This window comes from Amphibalanus amphitrite, unplaced genomic scaffold, assembly GCF_019059575.1.
Source record: "Amphibalanus amphitrite isolate SeventyFive unplaced genomic scaffold, NRLGWU_Aamphi_draft 001282F_arrow, whole genome shotgun sequence".
NCBI classification, from domain to species: Eukaryota; Metazoa; Arthropoda; class Thecostraca; order Balanomorpha; family Balanidae; genus Amphibalanus; species Amphibalanus amphitrite.
In genome coordinates, this window is record NW_024882775.1 from 155,922 (window position 1) to 178,372 (window position 22,451).

General features: G+C 46.4%; 1 protein-coding gene across 2 annotated transcripts; it reads left to right on the top strand.

Moving 5' to 3' along the window:
• The first annotated feature begins 79 nt into the window (after window positions 1-79).
• Window positions 80-2,166, top strand: LOC122371825 (28S ribosomal protein S24, mitochondrial-like). 2 transcript variants are annotated; one of them, XM_043348550.1, is made up of 4 exons: window positions 80-281; window positions 827-1,007; window positions 1,319-1,419; window positions 1,771-2,166. In XM_043348550.1, the coding sequence occupies exons 1-4, from the start codon at window positions 279-281 to the stop codon at window positions 1,957-1,959; spliced, it is 474 nt and encodes a 157-aa protein (XP_043204485.1). In that variant the 5' UTR covers window positions 80-278; the 3' UTR covers window positions 1,960-2,166. The 2 variants fall into 2 exon arrangements, with proteins under 2 accessions (XP_043204485.1, XP_043204484.1); XM_043348549.1 differs by having other exon boundaries at window positions 262-519.
• The last annotated feature ends 20,285 nt before the right edge of the window (window positions 2,167-22,451 follow it).

A 22,451-nucleotide genomic window follows, 5' to 3' on the forward strand; every position in this document is an offset into this window, starting at 1 on the left:
TTGATACGTGCAATGTTTGCAGCTAAAATATGTCAAAAAGTCGAAACCACGTTTAGATACTATCGATTTTATTAAGAAAGGCAGCCTGACTTTCAACAATTATGTGCTAGGAACGCAAAGTCTTCTGCTGAATAAATTATCATGTATGTCAATTTTCTCTTTTTGGCAATCTTTTGCATGTGATGCAGGAAAATAACAACAATATATGTGTGCATCGATTGATTGTCGGTGGTCGTTCTTAAAATCGACAGAATGCATTGAAGGAGAGCGCTCTCGAGATGGTCAGTGTTTTTATATACCTTGAGATGGCCGTGGAGAGAGGTCATCAATCGAGTTCTGTAGCCTTGAGCTGAATACAAAATAAATATTTGAGTGAAGACGTTGATTGTATCAAGATTGTATGCGATAATTTTACACGTGATCGAAGGTTGATTTAATAACAAACCTTTCTTTGATGGTCTTGGGCTTATTGGAAGTGTCGTTGCAATGTCTTGTGGGAAAGTTTCAAAACTTCTGAAGGTACCTAAATTTTGTAACAGTTCTTACTCAAATTAGAAATACCTTAAAAGCTTGTCACGATATTTTATTTATGTTCAATTACCTGGGTCATGTATAGTCTACAACAGTTCTTAGACATTTTTTTTTTTGCAAACATGATTGATATTAAAATATAGTGTAATAGATAATATTTTGCTGCTTTTTGTGGAGTGCAAAAACACGTGTAATTTCCAAAATTTGTAAATAGCTGTTACCAATGAAAATCATTTTCTTTTCTTAATGACAAGTTATTTAACTGAATTACGTAGTGCATTCCCACATTTTTCAGGTATTGCGGATTGCTCTGCCAGAGCCAGCCTGTCGTCCCATCCACCTGACAGCTGCCTGTAATAAGGTCAGCTCAGGCCGCTACAAGGTCACCCGCAGCAAGAACAGGCCGCTGACCTACGAGCAGGCCAACCCACCACACTACTTGTTTGTCAGAAAAGGCTTCAATTCATTCAACACATGTGAGAGTTGCATGCCAGGCTAAGTTCAAGTTAGTGTGTCAACTGTTTGGTGATGATATATGGCCTGCAAGTTAGTGTGTCACATTATCACCTACATTGCAGCTGAGCACCTCCCTTGGATTTTGTGTGTAATGAGCTGGTTTCCCTAGTAAGCTGATCAATAATCACTTCCAATCTGAATGTTCCTCAGTGACATGCAGCCCCCACTGCAGCAGTAGCCACCAGGACACATTATAAAGCGTAGGATGGATATTTGATAAGTGACGTAGCTAGGCTGCCAGCTCTAACCGCGATTGATTTTCCGTCCGCAGCAAACCTCAAGGATGGCGTGCGTCCCTCCGAGACCGCGATGGAGGATATGTTCATCCGCAAGTTCATATCGGGAACATGGCACAACATGTTTCTCTCCGAGGTGAGAAGGAAGTGTGAGAAAGACTGTGTGGTAAGAGGAAAGGTGGAGGGCAATGTTCAGGCTAATCGCTGTAATCATAAACGTAATATCCGAGCGGTAGGCGCGAGGAGTGCAGACATACGTAAGTGTAGAGGGCAAATGGCCGAATTATTGTCATACTTATCGGTATGATTATAATCTCAAGGATACGTAAATTATAATATAACACCATAAGCTACATAATGACGTCGCGAATATGTATCATTCTATTATGGGCGGCAGTCTGCATCGCTTCCAGGCGCCAGCCGAGCGGATGTGCTGTAATAGGTCTCTTGATATGACTTCTCACGTTCACATGCTCTTCTGCACCAGGTGATCATCAAACGTCAGCTGAATATGATTCGGATCAGCGGTATCGTGGTTCGGGGCATCCTGCCGAGGAAGATGTACTTTCTGATCGGCTATACCGAGGAGATGCTAACCAACTGGCTGCAGTGCCCCGTCAAATTAGAGCTGCAAACTACAGACTCTCGGGACGATGTAGTCTTCAAGTACATTTGAATAGGTGTCAAGATGAAGAAGTGTGGATGCCATTATGGTGTGTGATAGATATTGATTCGATCGTCGGACTGGGTAGTGGGTTGCTTGAATATTGTTCTCGTGAGAGAACGTACGCCAAATGAAAGCTTGCGGTTGGTTTTGATGCGTCGTACTGTTTCTGGAAACTGACGAGTCATGCAAATATAGAGAACATGTCCGGGATCTTAAGGTTCAAGTTTTTTTTTCAAAATTTCGGAGTTGTGCACTGAAACGTGTAGGTCGTAGGAGAAGGTGGCTGAGGCCCCATTCTGAGAGCATTCGTCTCAAAATTGCCTAATTTTCCCATGGTGGCCCTCCAAAGCTGATCTGTCTGCCAGCCGCTACTTTTGACGGCGTATACTAATAATTTCCCTGTAAGCCAATGGGCTTATACTAGCTACAGATTTTCTTGTGCTAGATAACGCCACCGCATACCAGATGGCAGATAAGGCCGCAATGGCCGTTCAACGTTACATAGAAAAAGGTAAAGCATATGGTGACATTTTCCCCTCTATTTTTCAAAAGTTGGCAGCGCACCAACCGCCGCAATGTCCAGACCCGTCAGGGTTGCGGAGTCTGAGTCGGTCTCTGAGTCGGTCAGAGCCGACATTTCAAGTTGGAGGCGGAGTGTTGATTTTTGGAAGCCGGAGTCAGAGTCAGACTCATTGAAAAATCCATCGACTCTGCAGTACCATCCTGGTGCTTCTTCTTGGTGGATTAGAGCGCATAGCTGTCAGGCTCAAGCGTCCGCTGCCTGGCCCTGATGCGGATCCGGCTACGACATCTAGGAAGCATACTTCCGAGAGGTCCGGAGGTCCGAAACAGCAGCGTGGTGGCGACCCAGTGGGCCGCCGCCAGATACCTCCAGAGCCGCCAGGCTACGTAGCGGTGCTACGTGGGGAAACTTCAACGGCTGCTGTCACAGGAGCCGTTGAAGTTTCCCCGCGTTACGCCGGCGCAGATCTTGATCGACCGACTGCTGCGGTCCGCGGTCCCGGCCGGCGCACCACCGCGCATCCGCCGACCGTCGGCAGTGGGCGGCGGGCGACTGCAACGCCAGGGCAATGGTGTATCAGCAGAGGACGGCCGAACTCGTCCAGACAGGACAACGCGGCAGCACAGCGCGTCGGTCCAATGCACAGTGGGACCGGAGCGAAAATTAGCGCGACATCGCCGTACTTTTTCGTGTTTCGTGTCCGCTTTTCACATGAAAAAGGGATGATAGAATCATACAAATGGTAGTCGGTGTACTTTCTAAGCAATTTCTGATAAATTTGATTAATTAATTATTAGTAATTTCATTAATTAATTAATTAATTAATTAATTAATCAGTTGACCTGCGCTGACCTCGACTCGGTTCGGTCACGTGATAAGATGGCAACACCTGTCAGGTCAGGTTATGACGGCACCGGAACTTCCGATAAGCAATTAATGTAGCCACCAAAACCATGATGGGAATCTGATGGCCTACATGACTATATAACAAATTAACCCGGCAGTTGCTGGGGTATTTCGCCACCCACCGTTTGCTGGGGGGGGGGGGGGCGTTAAACGCCCCCAGCCGATAACTCGAGAACCAATAGGCGCAGCGAAACGCACGAGGCGGCAAACGAAAGAACGCGACGAGACGCTTCAGATGAGTACTTAAAAGTTGAATTTTGAGGTCACAGGTCGGGTCAAGGTTAGGTCAAACACCTGAAATCGGGCTTTCAGTAGCATTGACTTCAGGACTTCGCAATGGGCGCCTCTCGTCATAATCTCTGTCAAAACGGTGCACAATCCATCATATAAGGCCTACAAGAGTGTCAGCTCCATGTAGGGGTCAGTCAAGCATAGGTCAGGGTCAAGGTCAGGTCAACCAGGTAGGCACATATCCCCGAAAATCAAAACTGATATTCGCAGCCTGTGACACATGTTTTATGGGTAATTTGGGGCGCAGAACACGATGGTGACATTCATTTTATCATATGTGTACCTACGTGTTTGGCTCAAAAACTTGAATTTAAGAAATTCATGTACCTATCATGGTCGTGAAGGAGTCACGAGAAATTGCCAAGATTCAGTTCAAGATTTTGGAAAATGCGGAACAATAATCAATAATCGAAGATAGCCATTTGATTGTTCATGGTATTGGCAGTCTAATGGCGTTTACGGCATGTCTGTATGTCTATTCTGTGATTTTATATGATTTTTTGAACATATGCCATTTTTGGTGGAAAACTCAGAAATCATGACGTCACTAAAACCTCGATATCTCAAAAATTTTCCGACCGATCTTCTTGAAACTTTGTCACAATAAACTTCAATCAATTCCCTACAGGTAGGTACCCGCGCCGTTTTTATGCTATGGCCCGGCGAAAAAAAGTGGGGGCGTTTAACGCCCCCCCCCCCCAGCAACTCGCGGGTTAAGTACGGGTCAGAAAAGTATATCAGACAGACACTCCGACAGCAGGTACGGATATGTCCGGACAAAACTCAAATATAGTTGGCACTTGGCAACCTTTTTAGACTCCTGAGGTTCTGTTACTCGCAGCTTCCGGCCGGCTCGCGGTAACCGCGCACGGCCAGCGCCGGCGACCTGAAGTAAAAACAAAAATGCCCCTCACTTTCGCTGTAGCAGGCTGAAGCAGCTAAATTATACATTTTCTGAAAGGCAATTGATTGTTAAACACCATATTGATAAAAAAGAGCGGGACCTAGCGGGACTTTTTATGTCGGCATTCCAGAATATTTATAACAGTAAAATTAACTCACAGTTTCAAAAGCACCTAAAAAATTTAACATTTGAAGCGTATTTATATATTCCGCTATAAGTTTTTCTTTCCAACGTGAAGCCCATGGTCTAAACTATCAGGTTACACCCCGAAAATATTGATAAAGCCGTCTAATATATACCTTTTTCTTACCTACATTAGCTGCTACTTTTCTCCGTACGAAAACGGGTCTACGATGCTTGTCCCAGAACTTTGTGTTTGGGCTGATGTGGCGCGGACGCTATACACCATGGACGAAAAATATTTGCAGATTCGTGGTCCATGGACATTTCTGAAGTGAGACAGTCTAACTCAATTTGGGGAAAGGTCGGCAAATCCACCAACGTCTCGCTAATTCCGGCCGCGGTCCCATCGTGCAATGGTCGGATCAGTGTCCAGTCGTACGAAGGCGGATGCTAAGCGTCACCTGCAGCCGTTTTGAGCGGGGATGTTCCAATCGCCACCGGGCACCGTGTCTGTACTCTGTACTGCGCGGCGCGGCGCCGAGACGCTGACCTGACAGATAAAAAACGCCCACACGAAACGGGGTATGTATGTAGCTCATGAAATGCATTGTAGCTGATCGTGTGTTGGCGACGGCGACACTTCACGTTCTGTGCCCGACTCGAAACATTGTTCTCGAAACTTTAACCCTCGCCGGACCTATTGGTTTTCTACATACGCGCCGGCCGAGGGGGGGGGGGGTACGACCCCCCCTCGCCGTTTCGCCCCTGGTGGAGCTAGCGCGTCGCGGAAAAAACGAGCGTGTGCGCCGTTACGAGACGCAGAGATTGGTACCCGATTTTAAGGTCCTAGGTCAACCGGTGACCTCTGAGGTCAGGTCAAGTGCCCCAGGGTACGGTTCAGATTTTGGTGAATAACTTCGCAAAAAACGGCCGCAGAGCCGCGATTTTGGCAGCATCGTGTTCGCCTCGCTCAGGCGCGTCGATTGATATACTTTTTGTTCGGGTCAGGTCAACTTGGGGTGTTGACCTCAGGTCAAGGTCAGGTCAGCACCCCCAGGTCACGAAGTTGGTCGAAAGAGGTCATGTCGCATATCATTCGATTTGGCAGGTCTTCCTGAGTCCATTGGTGGCTTTCTCGACTCGCTAGCTCAATTTGATCAAGAGTTATTGACGAAAAACTAATATGACCTTGATGACGTCATAAATGACGTCACGCAAGGTCAACATTGCAAAAGTGACGCATCTAACCTTGCAAGGAGTGCATCAAATCACGATTCTGTGTGCTTGAGATAGTTGGAGATCGTTCCCGGCGCCAGAATAGCAGTTTTCATTTTTCCCCATTGACTTATAATGGTGAGGTCACGAAAATGACCTGACCTCATATGACCTTTAGGAAAAATCCGAGATATGCAAGTTGTGAGACTCATAATGGATACTAGATCCTGCAAGTTTCATTTCCCTGTGACATCTCCTCTGGCAGTGAGGGCGTTGCGAAGTTGCGACATCTGAAGACCGTGCAGAGGTTCACTTATGACGTCATAGGTCAGTGACCTGACCTGACCCAAAAATGCGGTTGGTGTCAAAAGATGCGGCTTGGATCAAAAGTCAGGTATGCCAAGTTTCAGCTCTCTATCGCCAGCGTGTTCGGAGCTATCGCGAAAAAACCCTATGGGGGGGGGCGGCACCCGCCCCCCCCCCCCTCGGCCGGCGAGGGTTAAAGAACTTCTCATATAAGCTTCTTTCAAAAATGGTTTCTTTGTGCGCGGCTACAGTGACTTATGTGTGTTGTACAATGTAAAGTCTACAGTCTACATACCTACACGAGTGTGAAATGTTCCGGTATGTGGCTTTCGATTATAATTCAATATAAATCAAAAATCAAAATGCCTTTGAAGTATTTTCATTTATATGGGTTAGTTTCTAGGCGGACTTTGCTTGCAAACCTCTTGCACGCCATCGGATTGTCAACTGCTCTACCTAGTGCCCGCACCACCTAACCCGGCAGTTGCTGGGGTATTTCGCCACCCACCGTTTGCTGGGGGGGGGGGGCGTTAAACGCCCCCAGCCGACAACTCGAGAACCAATAGGCGCAGCGAAACGCACGTGGCGGCAAACGGAAGAACGCAACGAGACGCTTCAGATGAGTACTTTAAAGTTGAATTTTGAGGTCACATGTCAGGTCAAGGTCAGGTCGAACACCTGAAATCGGGCTTTCAGTAGCATGGACTTCAGGACTTCGCAATGGGCGCCTCTCGTCATAAACTCTGTCAAAACGGTGCACAATCCATCATATAAGGCCTACAAGAGTGTCAGCTCCGTGTAGGGGTCACTCAAGCATAGGTCAGGTCAGGGTCAAGGTCAGGTCAACCGGGTAGGCACATATCCCCGAAAATCAAAACTGATATTCGCAGCCTGTGACACATGTTTTATGGGTAATTTGGGGCGTAGAACACGATGGTGACATTCATTTTATCATATGGGTACGTGTTTGGCTCAAAAAGTTCAATTTAAGAAATTCATGTATCATGGTCGTGAAGTAGTTAGTCACGAGAAATTGCCAAGATTCAATTCAAGATTTTGGAAAATGCAGAACGATAATCAATAATCGAAGATACCCATTTGATTGTTCATGGTTGATGGTATTGGCAGTCTAATGGCGTTTACCGCATGTCTGTATGTCCATTCTGTGATTTTATATGATTATTTGAACATATGCCGTTTTTGGTCGAAAAGTCAGAAATCATGACGTCACTAAAACCTGAATATCTCAAAAGTTTTCCGACCGATTTTTTTGAAACTTTGTCACAATAAACTTCAATAAATTCTCAACAGGTACCCAAAATTTGGCGCGCCTGCGGCGCGCCGTTTTTTATGCTATGGCCCGGCGAAAAAAGTGGGGGCGTTTAACGCCCCCCCCCCCAGCAACTCGCGGGTTAAAACCCTCGCCGGCACAGGCGGGGGGTTGATGCAACCCCCCCTAAGGTTTTTCGCGAATAACTCGCGTAAAAAGCGGCCGATCGCGACGACACTTTCAGTACCCTCGCATTGATCAATTTTACACCTACCCTGAAAATTTAATGACCGTGACCCAAATGACCTTTGACCTGTGACCTACTTTCCGAGACCATGTTTGGCCAGAATCGCGATTCGGCGTACGTCGGCTCGCTTTAGCCGCGCGTTTGCAAGCTTTTCGTGGTTTCAAACGTTCAGACATGTGATTTGATGTTGCTCCCATGCATTAGGGTGGATGTCAAGGTCACCTGAAGGTCAGGTCAGGTCATTGACCTTTGGTAACTTCGGTTCACTTTTTCGAGTTTTACATGTTTCTATGCTAGTTTTTGGAGCCGATTTCGAATTTAGCAACCATTTGAACATATAGGAAGTAGTTTTGGTGCCTTCGTAACATGTTACGAAGCTGTCAGAGGCGGTTGACACGTACTACGAATACCCGTCACGACCCCTACCGGTTGACCTGACCTGACATAACCCGACCTGGTCTAAATGCTTAAAGACATCATCTCTGATCAAAAGTAACACGATATTCGTGATCAGCATCCCGGAAAACCCCATAGTAGCCACGCTTTACGACTTTCTAACAGGTCCCGATTTTCCCGATTTTTGGGTCTTTGACCTGACCTGGAAGGTCACCCGATGACCTAGGCCCTTAAAATTGGGTATCATTGGCTTCCTCTCGTGACGGGTAACACGCTCGTTTTTTCCGCGAAGCTCTAGCTCGATCAGGGGCCAAACGCGAGGGGGGTCGTACCAACCCCCCCCCCCCCTTGTGCCGTCGAAGGACGCAAAATGGCCTGTGCCGGCGAGGGTTAATAAAGGAAATAGTTCACTTTCCTGAAATTAGTATTTTGCTATGAATTTATGTTTTTTATGCTCAAAATGATCAGAAAATAACATAAAACCTTTTTGTAAAAAGGATTATTTTCTTTATTTTAATATAGGAAGAACTATATTCTACATAAAATAATGGTTCACGCGGAAGCTTATTACGCGTCGACCAATCATATTGCGTAGTTCAAACCTACGCATGCTGCATTGGCCGTAAGCAGCATGCTGATTGGCTGACGATGACGTGACTGCATTCCTCTGCAAGGCACGCATTCCTCTGTAAGGTACTCTTTTCGGAAAGAGAAATGGAATTTCTTCGTCTAGAGTGATCGTTGGCCGTAAAAGCCTCTGATTTGTGCTAGTCTCAACTCAAGCTACAAAACTGCTATTCCAGTTCAAAACCCCATGTTAAAGGTGAACTATTTCCTCCCGCGCCCCACTTGCACTGGGGGGGAGGCTATTTATAGCCCCCCTCTCGTTTTTCTGCAATATCTTCTAAACCGCTGGACATATCGAGACAAAACTTTCAGTACCTTCGCCGGCATCAATTTGACACCTTATGTCCAAATTACAACTTCTTAGCTACCATAGGTCGGCCTGAAATGACGTCAGAAAGACGTAATGTTCGGCCGATTTTGATGCAAAACATTGAACTACGGCAATCGCTCTCAAGAGCTCAGTTTTTAAGATAGCTCCGATTTCTTTGCATGAGAGGACTCAGAATGAACAGGGCTATCAAACTGCCATCTCGGATTTTCAAAATTTTGGAAATTTCGGAAATTGTACATATAAACTATCAAAAAAAATAATTTTGAAATTTTTCTAGAAAGTTTTTGCTTTTTCGAAAAAAAACCGGAATATATGTGATAGAACACATACCTACCGGTGACCTACTATAGGACATTTTGGCCCGATATCTTCAAAAATAGCCAAGTTATACGCTTTAAAGCAAAAATATCCGTCATCAAATTTTCAAATGATTTTTTTCGGTACGTTTTTGACATCGTATACCAGAATAAATAGCACCATCGTGTTCCTGAGCTCAAACTGCATCTCATGATAGACACCTTTTTTGTTGAAAAATGTCAACTTTAAAATTTGACTTTTTACCTGAAAATGACCTGACCTCAGCTTATTTCAGCTGAAAATGGCCTGATATGACACAGACGACACTGATTTTGAAATCTATGGCCAAAATGGACCATAAAACATGTGTCACGTGACCGAATAAATATAATAATTCCGTGACCTAGGATGACCTGCCCGTGACCTGAAATATTCAAAGTACAAGTTTGGTAGCCTCATGGTATCTTAGGCATGTATTCATGAGTGTGTAAAACAAAAATGAGCCCGATCCGACTTTTGAGCCGGCGGCTAGAGCTCAAATAGTTAAGAAGCCAAAACGTCGATAATTTTTACTTTGGCCTGACCTGAGACGGCATCGGTGACCTCGAGGTCAATAAAATTAGGTTTCGCTCGACAGTTTTTCCAGGGCCATCAGACGCCGTTTGAATTTTGACAATCGGCCCAGTAGTTTCGGAGTTAGGAGGGGGGCTATAAATAGCCCCCCTCCCCCAGTGGGGCGCGTTATAAAAAGACCCCAGTTGGGCGCGGGTTAAGCGCCCCGTTGGGGTCTGCCGAGTAATTTGTTTCCGTAGCGGCCTTATTTACGGAGTTAGACAGGGGGGAAACGCCCCCCCCCCGGGCCGCGGTGGTTGGGATTACCACCTGGGCCCGGTCGGGTTAACCCGCGCCCCATAGGGCTGTCGACGGACCCTACCACCCGTAGGGGAAGGGGTGGGGGGCGTTTCGGCCGCCCTCCCTAAGATCTCGGAAAGTTTCCGACCGATTTTCAAAATTCGAACGGCATACGATAGCCCCACCAGGGAACTAACTTGTGACACAATTTCATTGACCTCGGTCTAACCGATGACGTCACAGGTCAGGTCAAAGGTCGCATTTTAACCGTTTACAGGCATTCCAAGAAATGTGTTGTAAAATCGAGTAAAAGGCATGTTATGGAAAATCATCGACGGAGAATTGTTTGTCAAGCACATATGTTGCTATTTGAGGTCACTGATACCAGGTCAGGTCACAGAGGTCAGGTCACTGAGGGTCACAATATGAAAGTGTCGTGTGATACATGTTTTATGGTCCATTTTACATGACAAATGCGATTGTGTGGGTTAGGCAACCTTTGGGGCCAGTTTAGATTACGAAGGTCAGGTCAAGGTCAGGTCAAATTGGGTCAAATTTCAAAGTTGATATTTTTGCATAAAATGGGTATTGATTCGATGCAGCTCGTCACGGGGAGTCTAATGGTGGTCTTCGTTATGCGCTACAAAATATAGAATTGCTAAACATTGAGTTTGAAATTTTGTCGTCATCAATTTCGAACAGTTTTTTGTTCGCTATAACTTGGCCAAAAAAGGAGGTATCGATCTCAAATTTGGTATGTAGATGAAAGACGGTGGGAACTATCATATATATTCCGGTTTTTCGAAATTAAAAAACAATTGGGATTTTTGGCTATTATATCCAAAAAATACTTTTTATGTTTAGGGGTCAAAAACCAAAACTTTCAAAAATCCGAGATATCAGTTTTATAGCCTTGGTAATTTTACACCTTTTATGTCTAGTACATTTTTCTGTATCTTCAAAGCTGTAGGCCTGGCAGGCGACAGCTCATCCCGCGAAACTTTTTTGGATCGAAAATGGCAGAACATGACGTCATTCTAACGTCATTAATGGCCAACCTATCATAGCCTTTGGAAAAAATGTTTGGTCACAAGGTGTAAAATTGATGCCCGGAGGAGTACTGAAAGTTTGGTGACGATATTTGCAATCGTTTGGGAGATATTTACGGAAAAGGACAGGGGGCCGTTTCGCCCCCCCCCTACGGGGCACGGGTTAACCCGCGCCCTGCTGGGGGGGGGGCGGGTTAACCCGCCCCATTTGAACGACCCCCTGCAGTTTTTCGCGAATATCTAAAAAAAAACGGCGGTGCGGAGGCACGCCTTATCATACATCTTTTTCGCACATGCTGTGAAAATTTTAGCGCCCAAGGTCACCCAAGGTCAGGTCACCAGGTCACTAAAAGTGACCTCACCTCCTAAAATGTTTTAATGCCTTCCATAGCAATACCGAGTGACCGATCTTTTTGAAACTTCTGTTAACCCGGCAGTTGCTGGGGTATTTCGCCACCCACCGTTTGCTGGGGGGGGGGGCGTTAAACGCCCCCAGCCGATAACTCGAGAACCAATAGGCGCAGCGAAACGCACGAGGCGGCAAACGAATGAACGCGACGAGACGCTTCAGATGAGTACTTTAAAGTTGAATTTTGAGGTCACAGGTCGGGTCAAGGTCAGGTCAAACACCTGAAATCGGGCTTTCAGTAGCATGGACTTCAGGACTTCGCAATGGGCGCCTCTCGCCATAAACTCTGTCAAAACGGTGCACAATCCATCTTATAAGGCCTACGAGAGTGTCAGCTCCATGTAGGGGTCAGTCAAGCATAGGTCAGGGTCAAGGTCAGGTCAACCGGGTAGGCACATATCCCCGAAAATCAAAACTGATATTCGCAGCCTGTGACACATGTTTTATAGGTAATTTGGGGCGTAGAACACGATGGTGACATTCATTTTATCATATGTGTACGTGTTTGGCTCAAAAAGTTCAATTTAAGAAATTCATGTATCATGGTCGTGAAGTAGTCACGAAAAATTGCCAAGATTCAGTTCAAGATTATGGAAAATGCGGAACGATAATCAATAATCGAAGATAGCCATTTCATTGATCATGGTATTGGCAGTCTTATGGCGTTTACGGCATGTCTGTATGTCTATTCTGTGATTTTATATGATTTTTTGAACATATGCCGTTTTTGGTCGAAAACTCAGAAATCATGACGTCACTAAAACCTCGATATCTCAAAAAATTTCCGACCGATTTTTTTGAAACTTTGTCACAATAAACTTCAATTAATTCCCTAAAGGTACCCAAAATTTGGCGCGCCTGCGGCGCGCCGTTTTTATGCTATGGCCCGGCGAAAAAAGTGGGGGCGTTTAACGCCCCCCCCCCCAGCAACTCGCGGGTTAAGGGGGGGGGGGGGCTCCTGGTGGTGGCCGTCCACGGCGGCCGGCTCCTTGAGGCAACCGTGGCCTGCGGCAGTGCGGCTGACCGCCGGGTCTTGATCCCCGCCTGACGCTACAGTCGCCGGACGACGTCTTCCCGTTTGAGTGGCGGGGCGGCGTCAGTTCCCGGTGCGGCCAGCCTTTGCACTCACAATCAACAAGGCGCAGGGTCAGACGCTCCGGCGGGTGGCCGTCCTACTGCGGGAGCCGGTGTTCGGCCACAGCCAACTATACGTCGCCGCGTCCAGGGTCGGCCGCTGGGAGGACCTGCGGTTCGTCCTTCCGCCGGGCAGCGGTGGACGGGCCGCCAACGTCGTCTACCGGGACGTGCTGTGAGCCGGCAGGACACCGCCCAGTTTCTCTACCCGCAGGCATCGGTACGCTTTGAACCACCTGCGGGGTCTCTTTTCTGTTAAAAAGAGATCCAGCTGCAATCCATTGTGGCCGCCTCCTCGTGGCGAGTTGCGGGTAACGCTAAGAGCCACACAAAAGCACAGGTGAGAACTGATTTACGTTATGTAATAAGCCATAACCCAGTTTTCACTATTGCTCTTAATTACTTCAGTAGGTAGGGGAGAGTGGGGCAAAGCGGCCACCCGGGGCAAAGCGGCCATCCATCGTTTTAGCCCTCCACAGCTGGCGTCAGTTCCAATTTATGATTTCCAATTATGCTTCTCTTTGCGGTCGTTCGAATGAGCCAGACCGGGGTTTCAGGCCCATCGCCATTGTTCTGTGAAACACGAAAAAGCATTTCTTGCCAGGTTACCAATTACGTCTACAATTTTTAAATGTTATTTTATTCCATAACCGTTTGGAATTTTTATAAGCGTTTTTGTCCATGCATTGCGTGGTTATCGTACATGCCTTCTACCAATTTTAATGCTTTTTACCCCACTAATAGCTGAGCTGGAATATTTTTTGTCTCGGACGGTATGCGCGGGGCAAAGCGGCCGGGGCAAAGTGGCCAGCCCCCAATTGGCCATAAGTTGTTTCCATCTGGATAAAAACATTATTTATATTCAAATGTGTCGTCATGCATTCATCTTGGCCACTGTTCGGTTACATGAGTTACCAAATTATGCAATTAAATGTTTTTCCAAGAAAATTCTTTCTTTGTTTAGCAATAGGTGGGAAGATAACAAAGTAAACATCCATCTTCCCTTAAACCTTGTCACCATCAAATACCCTAGTCGTGCATGAGGCAACTATTCTGTTTCTCATATCGGGACTTGAGAAGTCGCCAGTGGCCGCTTTGCCTCAGGGATGGGGCAAAGTGGCCAATATGCTATAGGTTTAAAGTTTTGTCAATATCTCCCATATGTGAACGCCTTTGGAAATGAAACGCAGTTGGAATAAAAGACAATTTAATAGGGATCACATTGGTATAGAAAGAATCTTTCCAAGTTTAAAAATCAAGCGTCGGCATCGTTAGAAACGTTAGGGTGGCCGCTTTGCCCCACTCTCCCCTACAGCTGGATTTGCAAATCGCGATTCACTTACAAATTAGTACCTATGCCTGAAACGTGACTATGCCTGAAACGTGATCATAAACATTGCTATCTGTAGTAAATTATTTCAACCACAAATCCAAGTGTCATTAATTAGTCTAAATTTCCTTATAACTAATCTACAGATCGAATGAATGACATCTTCTAGACCTTTACGGCTAAACACCATTTCATGATTAATATCCCAGAACATCGACATTAGGCCAACAAAAATTATCATCCATATCTACAATGGTGACCCCTTGAAAACGATGTCTCCCGTAGGGGAGAACGGGGCACTTTCGTGCATTGGGCACATTCGTTCATGGTAGTTTATGGAAACACGAGTGGCTGTCCATGCTCAAGGTAAATTATAAAAAGATTCCTAGCATTGCCGCCCCCCGTTCACTGTAGAAGACAACACTGGATCTGCTACTATATTTGATAAAACCGCAAAGTTGCATTCTTCAAGTGTTTTCCAAACTTTTGTCAAATCATCTATTTTTTGTGATTCTGACTTGTAAATGGGGTTCAGCTTTTCAAACATCACCGTGAAGAAGCTCACTCTATCCACGGAACGGTTGCAAACTTCTCCGTTCAATAAATTGCCATCTCTCAGCAATAAATTTTGCAATATAGAAAACAACGTTGTGGGGCAGGTTCGTGCATGCACTGTAGGGGCACATTCGTGCATTTTCTTTTCTTTGCATTTTCTCATAGAAGCTAAGGAAGCTCAGGGAAGTGTGCTGTATTGTCATATTTTAGCTAGTTTCGTTTTATTTTGCCAGTGACGGAATACATTATCGTTGGTGATCCCATTCTTTCTACATGTGTTGGGCAATTATTATTGTGGATAGGAATCGTGTGAAATATTTATTGGTTGCTCCCTGGCAATATTTTTGGTAAATTCCTGGTGATTCTTGGTAATTCCTAGAACTTTTCGGGGTGAACGGAAATGCCCCATCCCGTACGAACCTGTCCCACCCCTCGCACGAAACAGCCCCATACATGGGGCAGTTTCATGCAAACCGTCTTGAGTTAATAAGTCTATTTTGAGGAATAAAAAAACGATCTTAGCGAAAAACCTTCAATGAAGAAAAATGTCTGCAATAATTGATTTCCACGCTGCAATCTACAACAACAATACCTTCAACAATTTTACAATTGCACCAACTTAAGAACAAGAATTTGGACTTATCCATTTTTGCACGAATGTGCCCCATTCTCCCGTATTTTCACCAATACGTAAATTACGCAACGCGTAATGCTGGCCGTCTCGTCGGTGCTGCGCGCGGCCGCTGATTGGTCGGCAGGACCTGGGCCGCCTATATAAGCCGGCACGCCGCAAAAAAAAGCGCAGCTGCAGGCAGCTCGGAGGGACTTGACTTCGGACGGAAATGAGGTACGACGGGAGGTCCAGCCGCCATGTTCAGGGGAGACTTAGCATAGCATTGAAAACTGAGCCGGATGTGTGTCAATTAATACATCAAATAGCTGAGCGGAGGTATGTCGCCCGTTAACCCGCGCCGTGCTGGGGGAGGGCGTTTTTACGCCCCCCCCCCCCTCAGGTTTTTCGCGAATATCTCAAAAACAGCTGCGCGCAGCGCCGCCGTTTTTGGTACACCTGTTCACACATCATTTCCGCACATGTCGTGAAAATTTCAGACCCGGGTCGTTCAAGGTCAAGTCACCAGGGCCTCGTTTCATAAAGCGAGTCCGTAACTTACGTAACTTAAAAACCGACATAAAGCGAGTCGGTTTTTGGGCTTGCATTGCAAGCGCATGTGAAGCGATACATTTATTTCCCTTCTCCCTACTGTTCTTGCTTGCAAGATAAATAAACTCAACGATTCAAACTATCGTCATCGCTTCACATGCACCTACAATACAAGACCAAAAACCGGCGTAAGTTACGGACTCGCTTTATGAAACGAGGCCCAGGTCACGTCAAGTGACCTTACCTCAGAAAAAAGTTCAAAGGCTCGCTATAGCTACACCGACTGAACGATCACTTTGAAACTTTCAGCGATTGATATTAGTAACAGTATATATAAAATGTATATCTCATATTTTTGATATATGTGACCTAAGGTCAGGTCAGGTCAATTTTGCGACCTCTCCATTACCTATAAGTCAATGTGAGGAAATTGAAATGCGCCTCTTTTGGACGAATGTCGTTCAAAACGCTCTCAAACATCGGTTCATAGGTAAACATGACACACTGAATCGGAAAAATGCACCTGTGACCCCTCTGTATGCCCCTGAGGTCATCTCAGGTCATGAACGGTCATCAGCAGTTTTTTTGCTATAACTTTTGATAGAGACGTGCTAGAGCGGTGAAAACACGTCAGATGTGTTCAGCTCGACGATACGGATCGACTGATATGCAACATGATCCTTTTCGGTCAGGCCATGACCTTGACCTGAGGTCAAATTTTCAAAATGACCTTTTAAGGTCAACAAATAGTTCATTCGACGCGTCTCGACGAGAGGAACACGATGCTGGCAAAAGTAATGTCGTGGCTCTCTTGAGTCAGTCAAAAGTTATTGGCCAAAAAAATTTTCGTGAAAAGGGCTATTTTTTCAGTTTTTGCCCTCTGGAGGCTGAACCGTTGACCTGAGGTCAAATCTGAGAGCACTCTACAGAAAGGTCTGTAAAAGCGCTATCAAATGCGCTTTTCCGCGGCGCTGTAGCTCTATTGGTTCCCGAGTTGGCCGTTGGCAGTTTCCAAAATTATTGAAATGGACTAAATTTGACCTTCGATGACCTCTGGTGACCTGAACTTTGACCTGACCTTAAAAATGACCGAAGTGTTTTCTTCCTTATTTTTGACGCTCTTTCGATTGCCGCTTACCGCGTGTCGCTACGTGGCCCAGGAGCCGCGTTAGACAGGGGGGGGGCGTGAAAACGCCCCCCCCCTCAGCACTCGGCGGAAAATTCAGGCCACCAGCACGGCGCGGGTTAATGCGCGTTCCGAACACTAGAGAGAGCTCTATGACCCCGTTTCCATGGGCATCACTAATCCGGATCAGTAAATCGCATTATATTTCTCGAACTCTTCGTTACATGATATAATTCCAAGTGGATTAGGCTTATATAATCAGTTAACCCGCGCGGGCCCGGGGGGCGTTTTTCGCCCCCCCCCCCCCGGCGAATATTTGCGATAGCTCCCGAATGCTTAGGGAAAGGAAAGCGAAACTTTTAGTACCTTTTCTCCTATCAATTTCACATCTTCTGAAGTAAAAAATTTGGGCCTAGCCCCCTTGGTGACGTCACAGGGTCGATTTTTCTAGACCCCTGCACGGCGAATTTCGGCGTCACAGACGCGAACTTCAAATAGCTGCTAAAAATAGAGTTTTAGAGATAAAGACAAATTACGAGCACGGTTGTGTAACATTTGACCTAGAAAAAAAAAATATAAAAATAGTTTTGGTGACCTGAGGTCAGAGGTCAGGTCAACGACCCCCGAGCTATGGTTTTAGTTTTTCGCAAATAACTTCGGCAAAAATGGTCCTAGAGCTACGGCAGTGGTACCGACACATTCGCCTTGTCAAGCCGCGTCGAATGACATATCTTTTGTTTGAAAAAGGTCAAGTTTTATGTTGACCTTATGTGACCTCGAATGACCTTTGGCTGACCTTGACACATGAAAGGTCGTTTACGATGGATTCGCACCCGCTGATCACGGCTCTGGCATCTATTTTCCTCTAAGCCTTCATTTAGAGCCTCCGGATGGCAAAATTGTCTTATTTATCATTACTAACTAGAATCAGTGAAATAGCCTCTAGCAAGGATACTCTTCTGTGACCTTGACCTTTGAGCAGCCTTGTATCGTACGATGAACCACAAGCAGGGACCTGATAAGCCTCAAAACATTTCAAAACATATTGGAAGTTATCACGCAAGATGTACGAAAAAGTTTAAAGTTTGAGGTCAATTTAGAGCATGACCTTGACCTTGACCTTTGATGTTGAACATATTTTCGGAATCCTCAGATTCTCTTCTTTCGTTTGACACCCAATTTTGCCGTTTTTTTTGCATCCTGTCGTCCTCTAGAACGCTTACTTTAAGATCACTGCACATGGCCGGTTTTTGCCTTTGACCTTGACTTCTGACCTTGAAAATTGACCTGAGGTCAAAAATTTTAGGTGCTTTAGAATCGTCTTGTAAGGACCTTTCGTTTGGTATCGCTTTCGTTTCCGTAGCTCCCTTATTTACGGAGTTAGAAAGGGGGCGAAAAACGCCCCCGGGCTGCGGTTGTTGGGATTACCCCCCGGGCCCGGCCGGGTTAATCCCTTATTTTCATTTTCATATATTGTCAAACTGTACTGGATTAGCTGATCCATTTTTACTGATCCGGATCAGTGATGCCCATAGAAACGGGGTCTATGTCCGCTGCGAACTGACAATGCTTCTCTGCGTGTGGTTTCACTTTCAGCGACGGCGTCTTGGCACTAGTTAGGGCCCAGGTGATGACGCGGAACGACAGCCTAGGCGGCTGGCTGCCGATGGACGGCTCATGGGGACTCTCAGAGATCTCCGTCCGCAAGCGACACCCGAGCCATGAACACGCCAATGCCGATCACCCCAAGACCGAATACATCATCTCCGGCAAGCGCATCCAAAACGGAGAGCCAGTATAGAACGGCGCGCGCCGATGCGCGCAGCACGGGTGCAGTACTGGCTGGCTACACCTGGAAAGGGCCTCGTCTTACATGTTAACTAGGGGGATGGGGCAAGACCCCGCAGTCACCGGCCTGCCCCCTCCCCCCAGTCAGGGCAAAAATATTGTCAAATATTGTCATGAAGAATAGCATCCAAGTGGTCAAAGACGAAGCGGCTCGAGCCCATTTGTTGAGCAACACAAGCAGGCAATGCGAAAAGTGACCCCGCTCGCCCAGTCCCGGACCCACGCACGGCTCCCCACACCACTCTCCGGCCCTAGCCAGCCACCGAGCCGAGTCATGTCAACAGGCTTCAGCTTTGCCCTCCGGCCTCCCCCCCCCCCCCCACTGCTCTGACGCAACGGCTGGTCCACTCCGGCGACCCGGGACGGTGTCAAACAGCGTACAGTTAGGCTGACCCGTTCAACTCTTAAGTCATGCGGCACAGTCTACCAGTACCAGGCGGCTGCTGCCAGTGCTGAGGCCCGAGTTAACGGCGAATAAAGAATCCCTATAGATAAACCTGCCCCCGACAGTACCAACCAATATGTATGTAGAAAACCAATATGTCCGGCGAGGGTTAAGCAGGTTTAAACCGGCGTAAATTAATAAAAGCCAGTCTGTAACAAGCGTCAATAGCAAATGTTAAATAAACAAACATTTACAATAAACGATAAACGTCAATACAATACAATAATATACAATAATATACAATAGGGTAGACCGGAGCAACGCGCACCTGCGGGGTAATGCGCCCCTTGTCAATATCTCATATTTTTAAAGTCCCTGCCGACCAATCACAGGCTCTCCAGAAAGATCGCCTATTATTTCTGCTGTGTCACTAGTTTTTTTTTTTTTTGGCAGGATTGATCGGAAGTTGGAGCTGCGCTGAGGTAAGTTTTGTTTTATGTGATTTTCATGCAATATTCACGACATTTTTAACTAGTGAATTCGTTACTTATGCTAAACGATGCACGCAAGCGTACTGCCATAGTTTTCTTAAAAGATACTTGTTTATTTTTGCCAAACATAGTTTGCGTCACTTACGCCGTCGGTGCGTCAGGTGACAAAGTATGATTTAGTTGACGCGGGGGTAGAGCGCCCCAGCCCCAGGGGGGCGCTTTGCCCCAGTTACGCTTTACAAAGCATATCATAAAATCACCTATATGTAACCGTCGCGTAGGAGGAAAAGGGGGAGGGGCATGGGCCGGGCCATTTCACTGCAGTCACTCTGCCAGGGACAGGTATCAACATTTCCCATACGCCGAGATATCCCTTTAGCATTATCCTAGCCGTGCGGGAAACATTTGCACGCGATCTTTCCTGCACTGTTTTCCGGCACGGGTTGATGACCTACAGTTGTGGTGGTTTTTTGATAAAAATCTTAAAAAAGGTGATTTCAATAATTAAATTGTGAGTTTCTGAATAGATATTAAACGACGTATGGGAAATATCTTACTGAACTTGCTCTGGGAAGAAAAATGGAAACCTCGGTTTAAAGACATCGGTTTCCATTTTTCTTTCCCAGAGCCGTTCAGTAATATATATTCCTAACCGTCTTGAGTTTGATTTATTCACCGTGGATCCGTGACTGCAGTTGGCAATGGCAAGTGGATCATTCCGAATGCTGCCAATAATATGGCTAGCGCAAACTTGATTTATGGCTTACAGTCACCCTCAACAATTTTTAGATACGTACTGCCCTGCTAAAGCTACAGCAGAGGCTTGTTTTCACGTCCCTCGGAAGGGGGCGCCCTGCCCCGGTACCGGGACAAAGCGCCCATTTTGACTTTAATCACTTTTTCCCTTTTGACACGTTACCAATGACTGAGTCATGAATTTTGTCCGTGGGGTTATGAAGACAAATGTTCAGTGGTTGGCATAAGCGCTAAGCTGTCCTTGGTTGTCCCCTAATTTATTCCCTATCGCGAGTCAAATGTTAACCCTCGCCGGCATGGGCGGGGGGGGGGGGTGATGCAACCCCCCCTCGGTTTTTCGCGAATAACTCGCGTAAAAAGCGGCCGATTGCGACGAAACTTTCAGTAACCTCGCATTGATCAATTTTACACCTATCCTGAAAATTTCATGACCCTGACCCAAATGACCTTTGACCTGTGACCTACTTTCCGAGACCATGTTTGGCCGGAATCGCGATTCAGCGTATGTCGGCTCGCATTAGCCGCGCGTTTCCAGTCTTTTCGTGGTTTCAAGCGTTCAGACATGTGATTTGATGTTGCTCCCATGCATTAGGGTGCATGTCAAGGTCACCTGAAGGTCAGGTCAGGTCATTGACCTTTGGTGACCTCGGTTCACTTTTTCGAGTTTTACATGTTTCTAGGCTAGTTTTTGGAGCTGAATTCGAATTTAGCAACCATTTGAACATTTACGAAGTAGTTTTGGTGCCTTCGTAACACGTTACGAAGCTGTCAGAGACGGTTGACACGTACTACGAATACCCGTCACGACCCCTACCGGTTGACCTGACCTGACCTGACCCGACCTGGTCTAAATGCTTGAAGACATCATCTCTGATCAAAACTAGCACGATATTCGTGATCAGCACCCCAGAAAACCCCATGGCAGCCACACTTTACGACTTTCTAACAGGTCCCGATTTTCCCGACTTTTGGGTCATTGACCTGACCTGGAAGGTCAACCGATGACCTAGGACCTTAAAATTGGGTATCAATACAATTCAATACAATAATATACAATAATATACAATACAATACAATAAACAATAAACGCCAATAAACAAACATTTAGCTGCTAAATGTTTATTACGGAGCGAGCGAAGCGAGGGGAGTCTTACGTAAAATAACGGAAATTTCTGAGTATGAGCGGCCGGCCGGCCGTGGTCACGATTCTGCGACGCTTATATCTCAGCAACCACTTGACCGATTTACACGCGGTAATTTTTGTAGGGTAGCTTCATTCCTTCTACCAAGTATTGGACTATTCCCGATGCATGTGGGTGACCCCTTATGCACGTGCCACGTGCAAAACGAAGAGGTGTCACTTTTGTAATTGTTGCAATATCTTGGTAACTACTTGGCCGATTGCGCTGAAAGTTGGCATGTAGGTAGGTACCCACTAGGTAATGCACATCCATGTGCCAGAGTTGGGGTGCTGCTGCACGTGCGCACGTGCAGGGGTCGTTTCCAGATCTCGAGAACGGCTGGACCGATGGCGCTCAAATTTGGTACACGGTTAGGGACCAGTTAGTAGGGTGCCGTGCACAAGTCAGTTGGGACCCATCCTGCACGTGCGCACGTGCAGGGTGCCGCTTCCAGATCTCGAGAACGGCTGGGCCGATTGTGCTCAAATTTGGCACATCGCTAGAGACCGGTTAGTAGGGTGCCGTGCACAAGTCAGTTGGAGGTACCCCCTCAAAATTTCGCACGTGCAAGGCCCACCCTCTCGCTCGCTCCGTTAGTCGCCCCAAAAGGCGCTATACTGGTTGATATATGTTGGCGCTGGATTTTTTATTTCAGATACGTAGCCATTTATTGTCTAAATGAAAAATGCACTTCACCCTGGGCCTCAGCCCTCTACCTATGTCTTGGTAGTCGGTAGGTATATGCAGGGTGTCCCGAAAGTTCGTTGACACATTTTCCATGCCAATA

Bases quoted from the DNA above. Each gene is read 5' to 3' on its own strand.
- LOC122371825 (XM_043348549.1), top strand. From the start codon at position 487: ATGTCTTGTGGGAAAGTTTCAAAACTTCTGAAG. The intron at 520-826 runs GTACCTAAATTT...CACATTTTTCAG, and splicing joins AAGTTTCAAAACTTCTGAAG to GTATTGCGGATTGCTCTGCC. The intron at 1,420-1,770 runs GTGAGAAGGAAG...CTTCTGCACCAG, and splicing joins ACAACATGTTTCTCTCCGAG to GTGATCATCAAACGTCAGCT.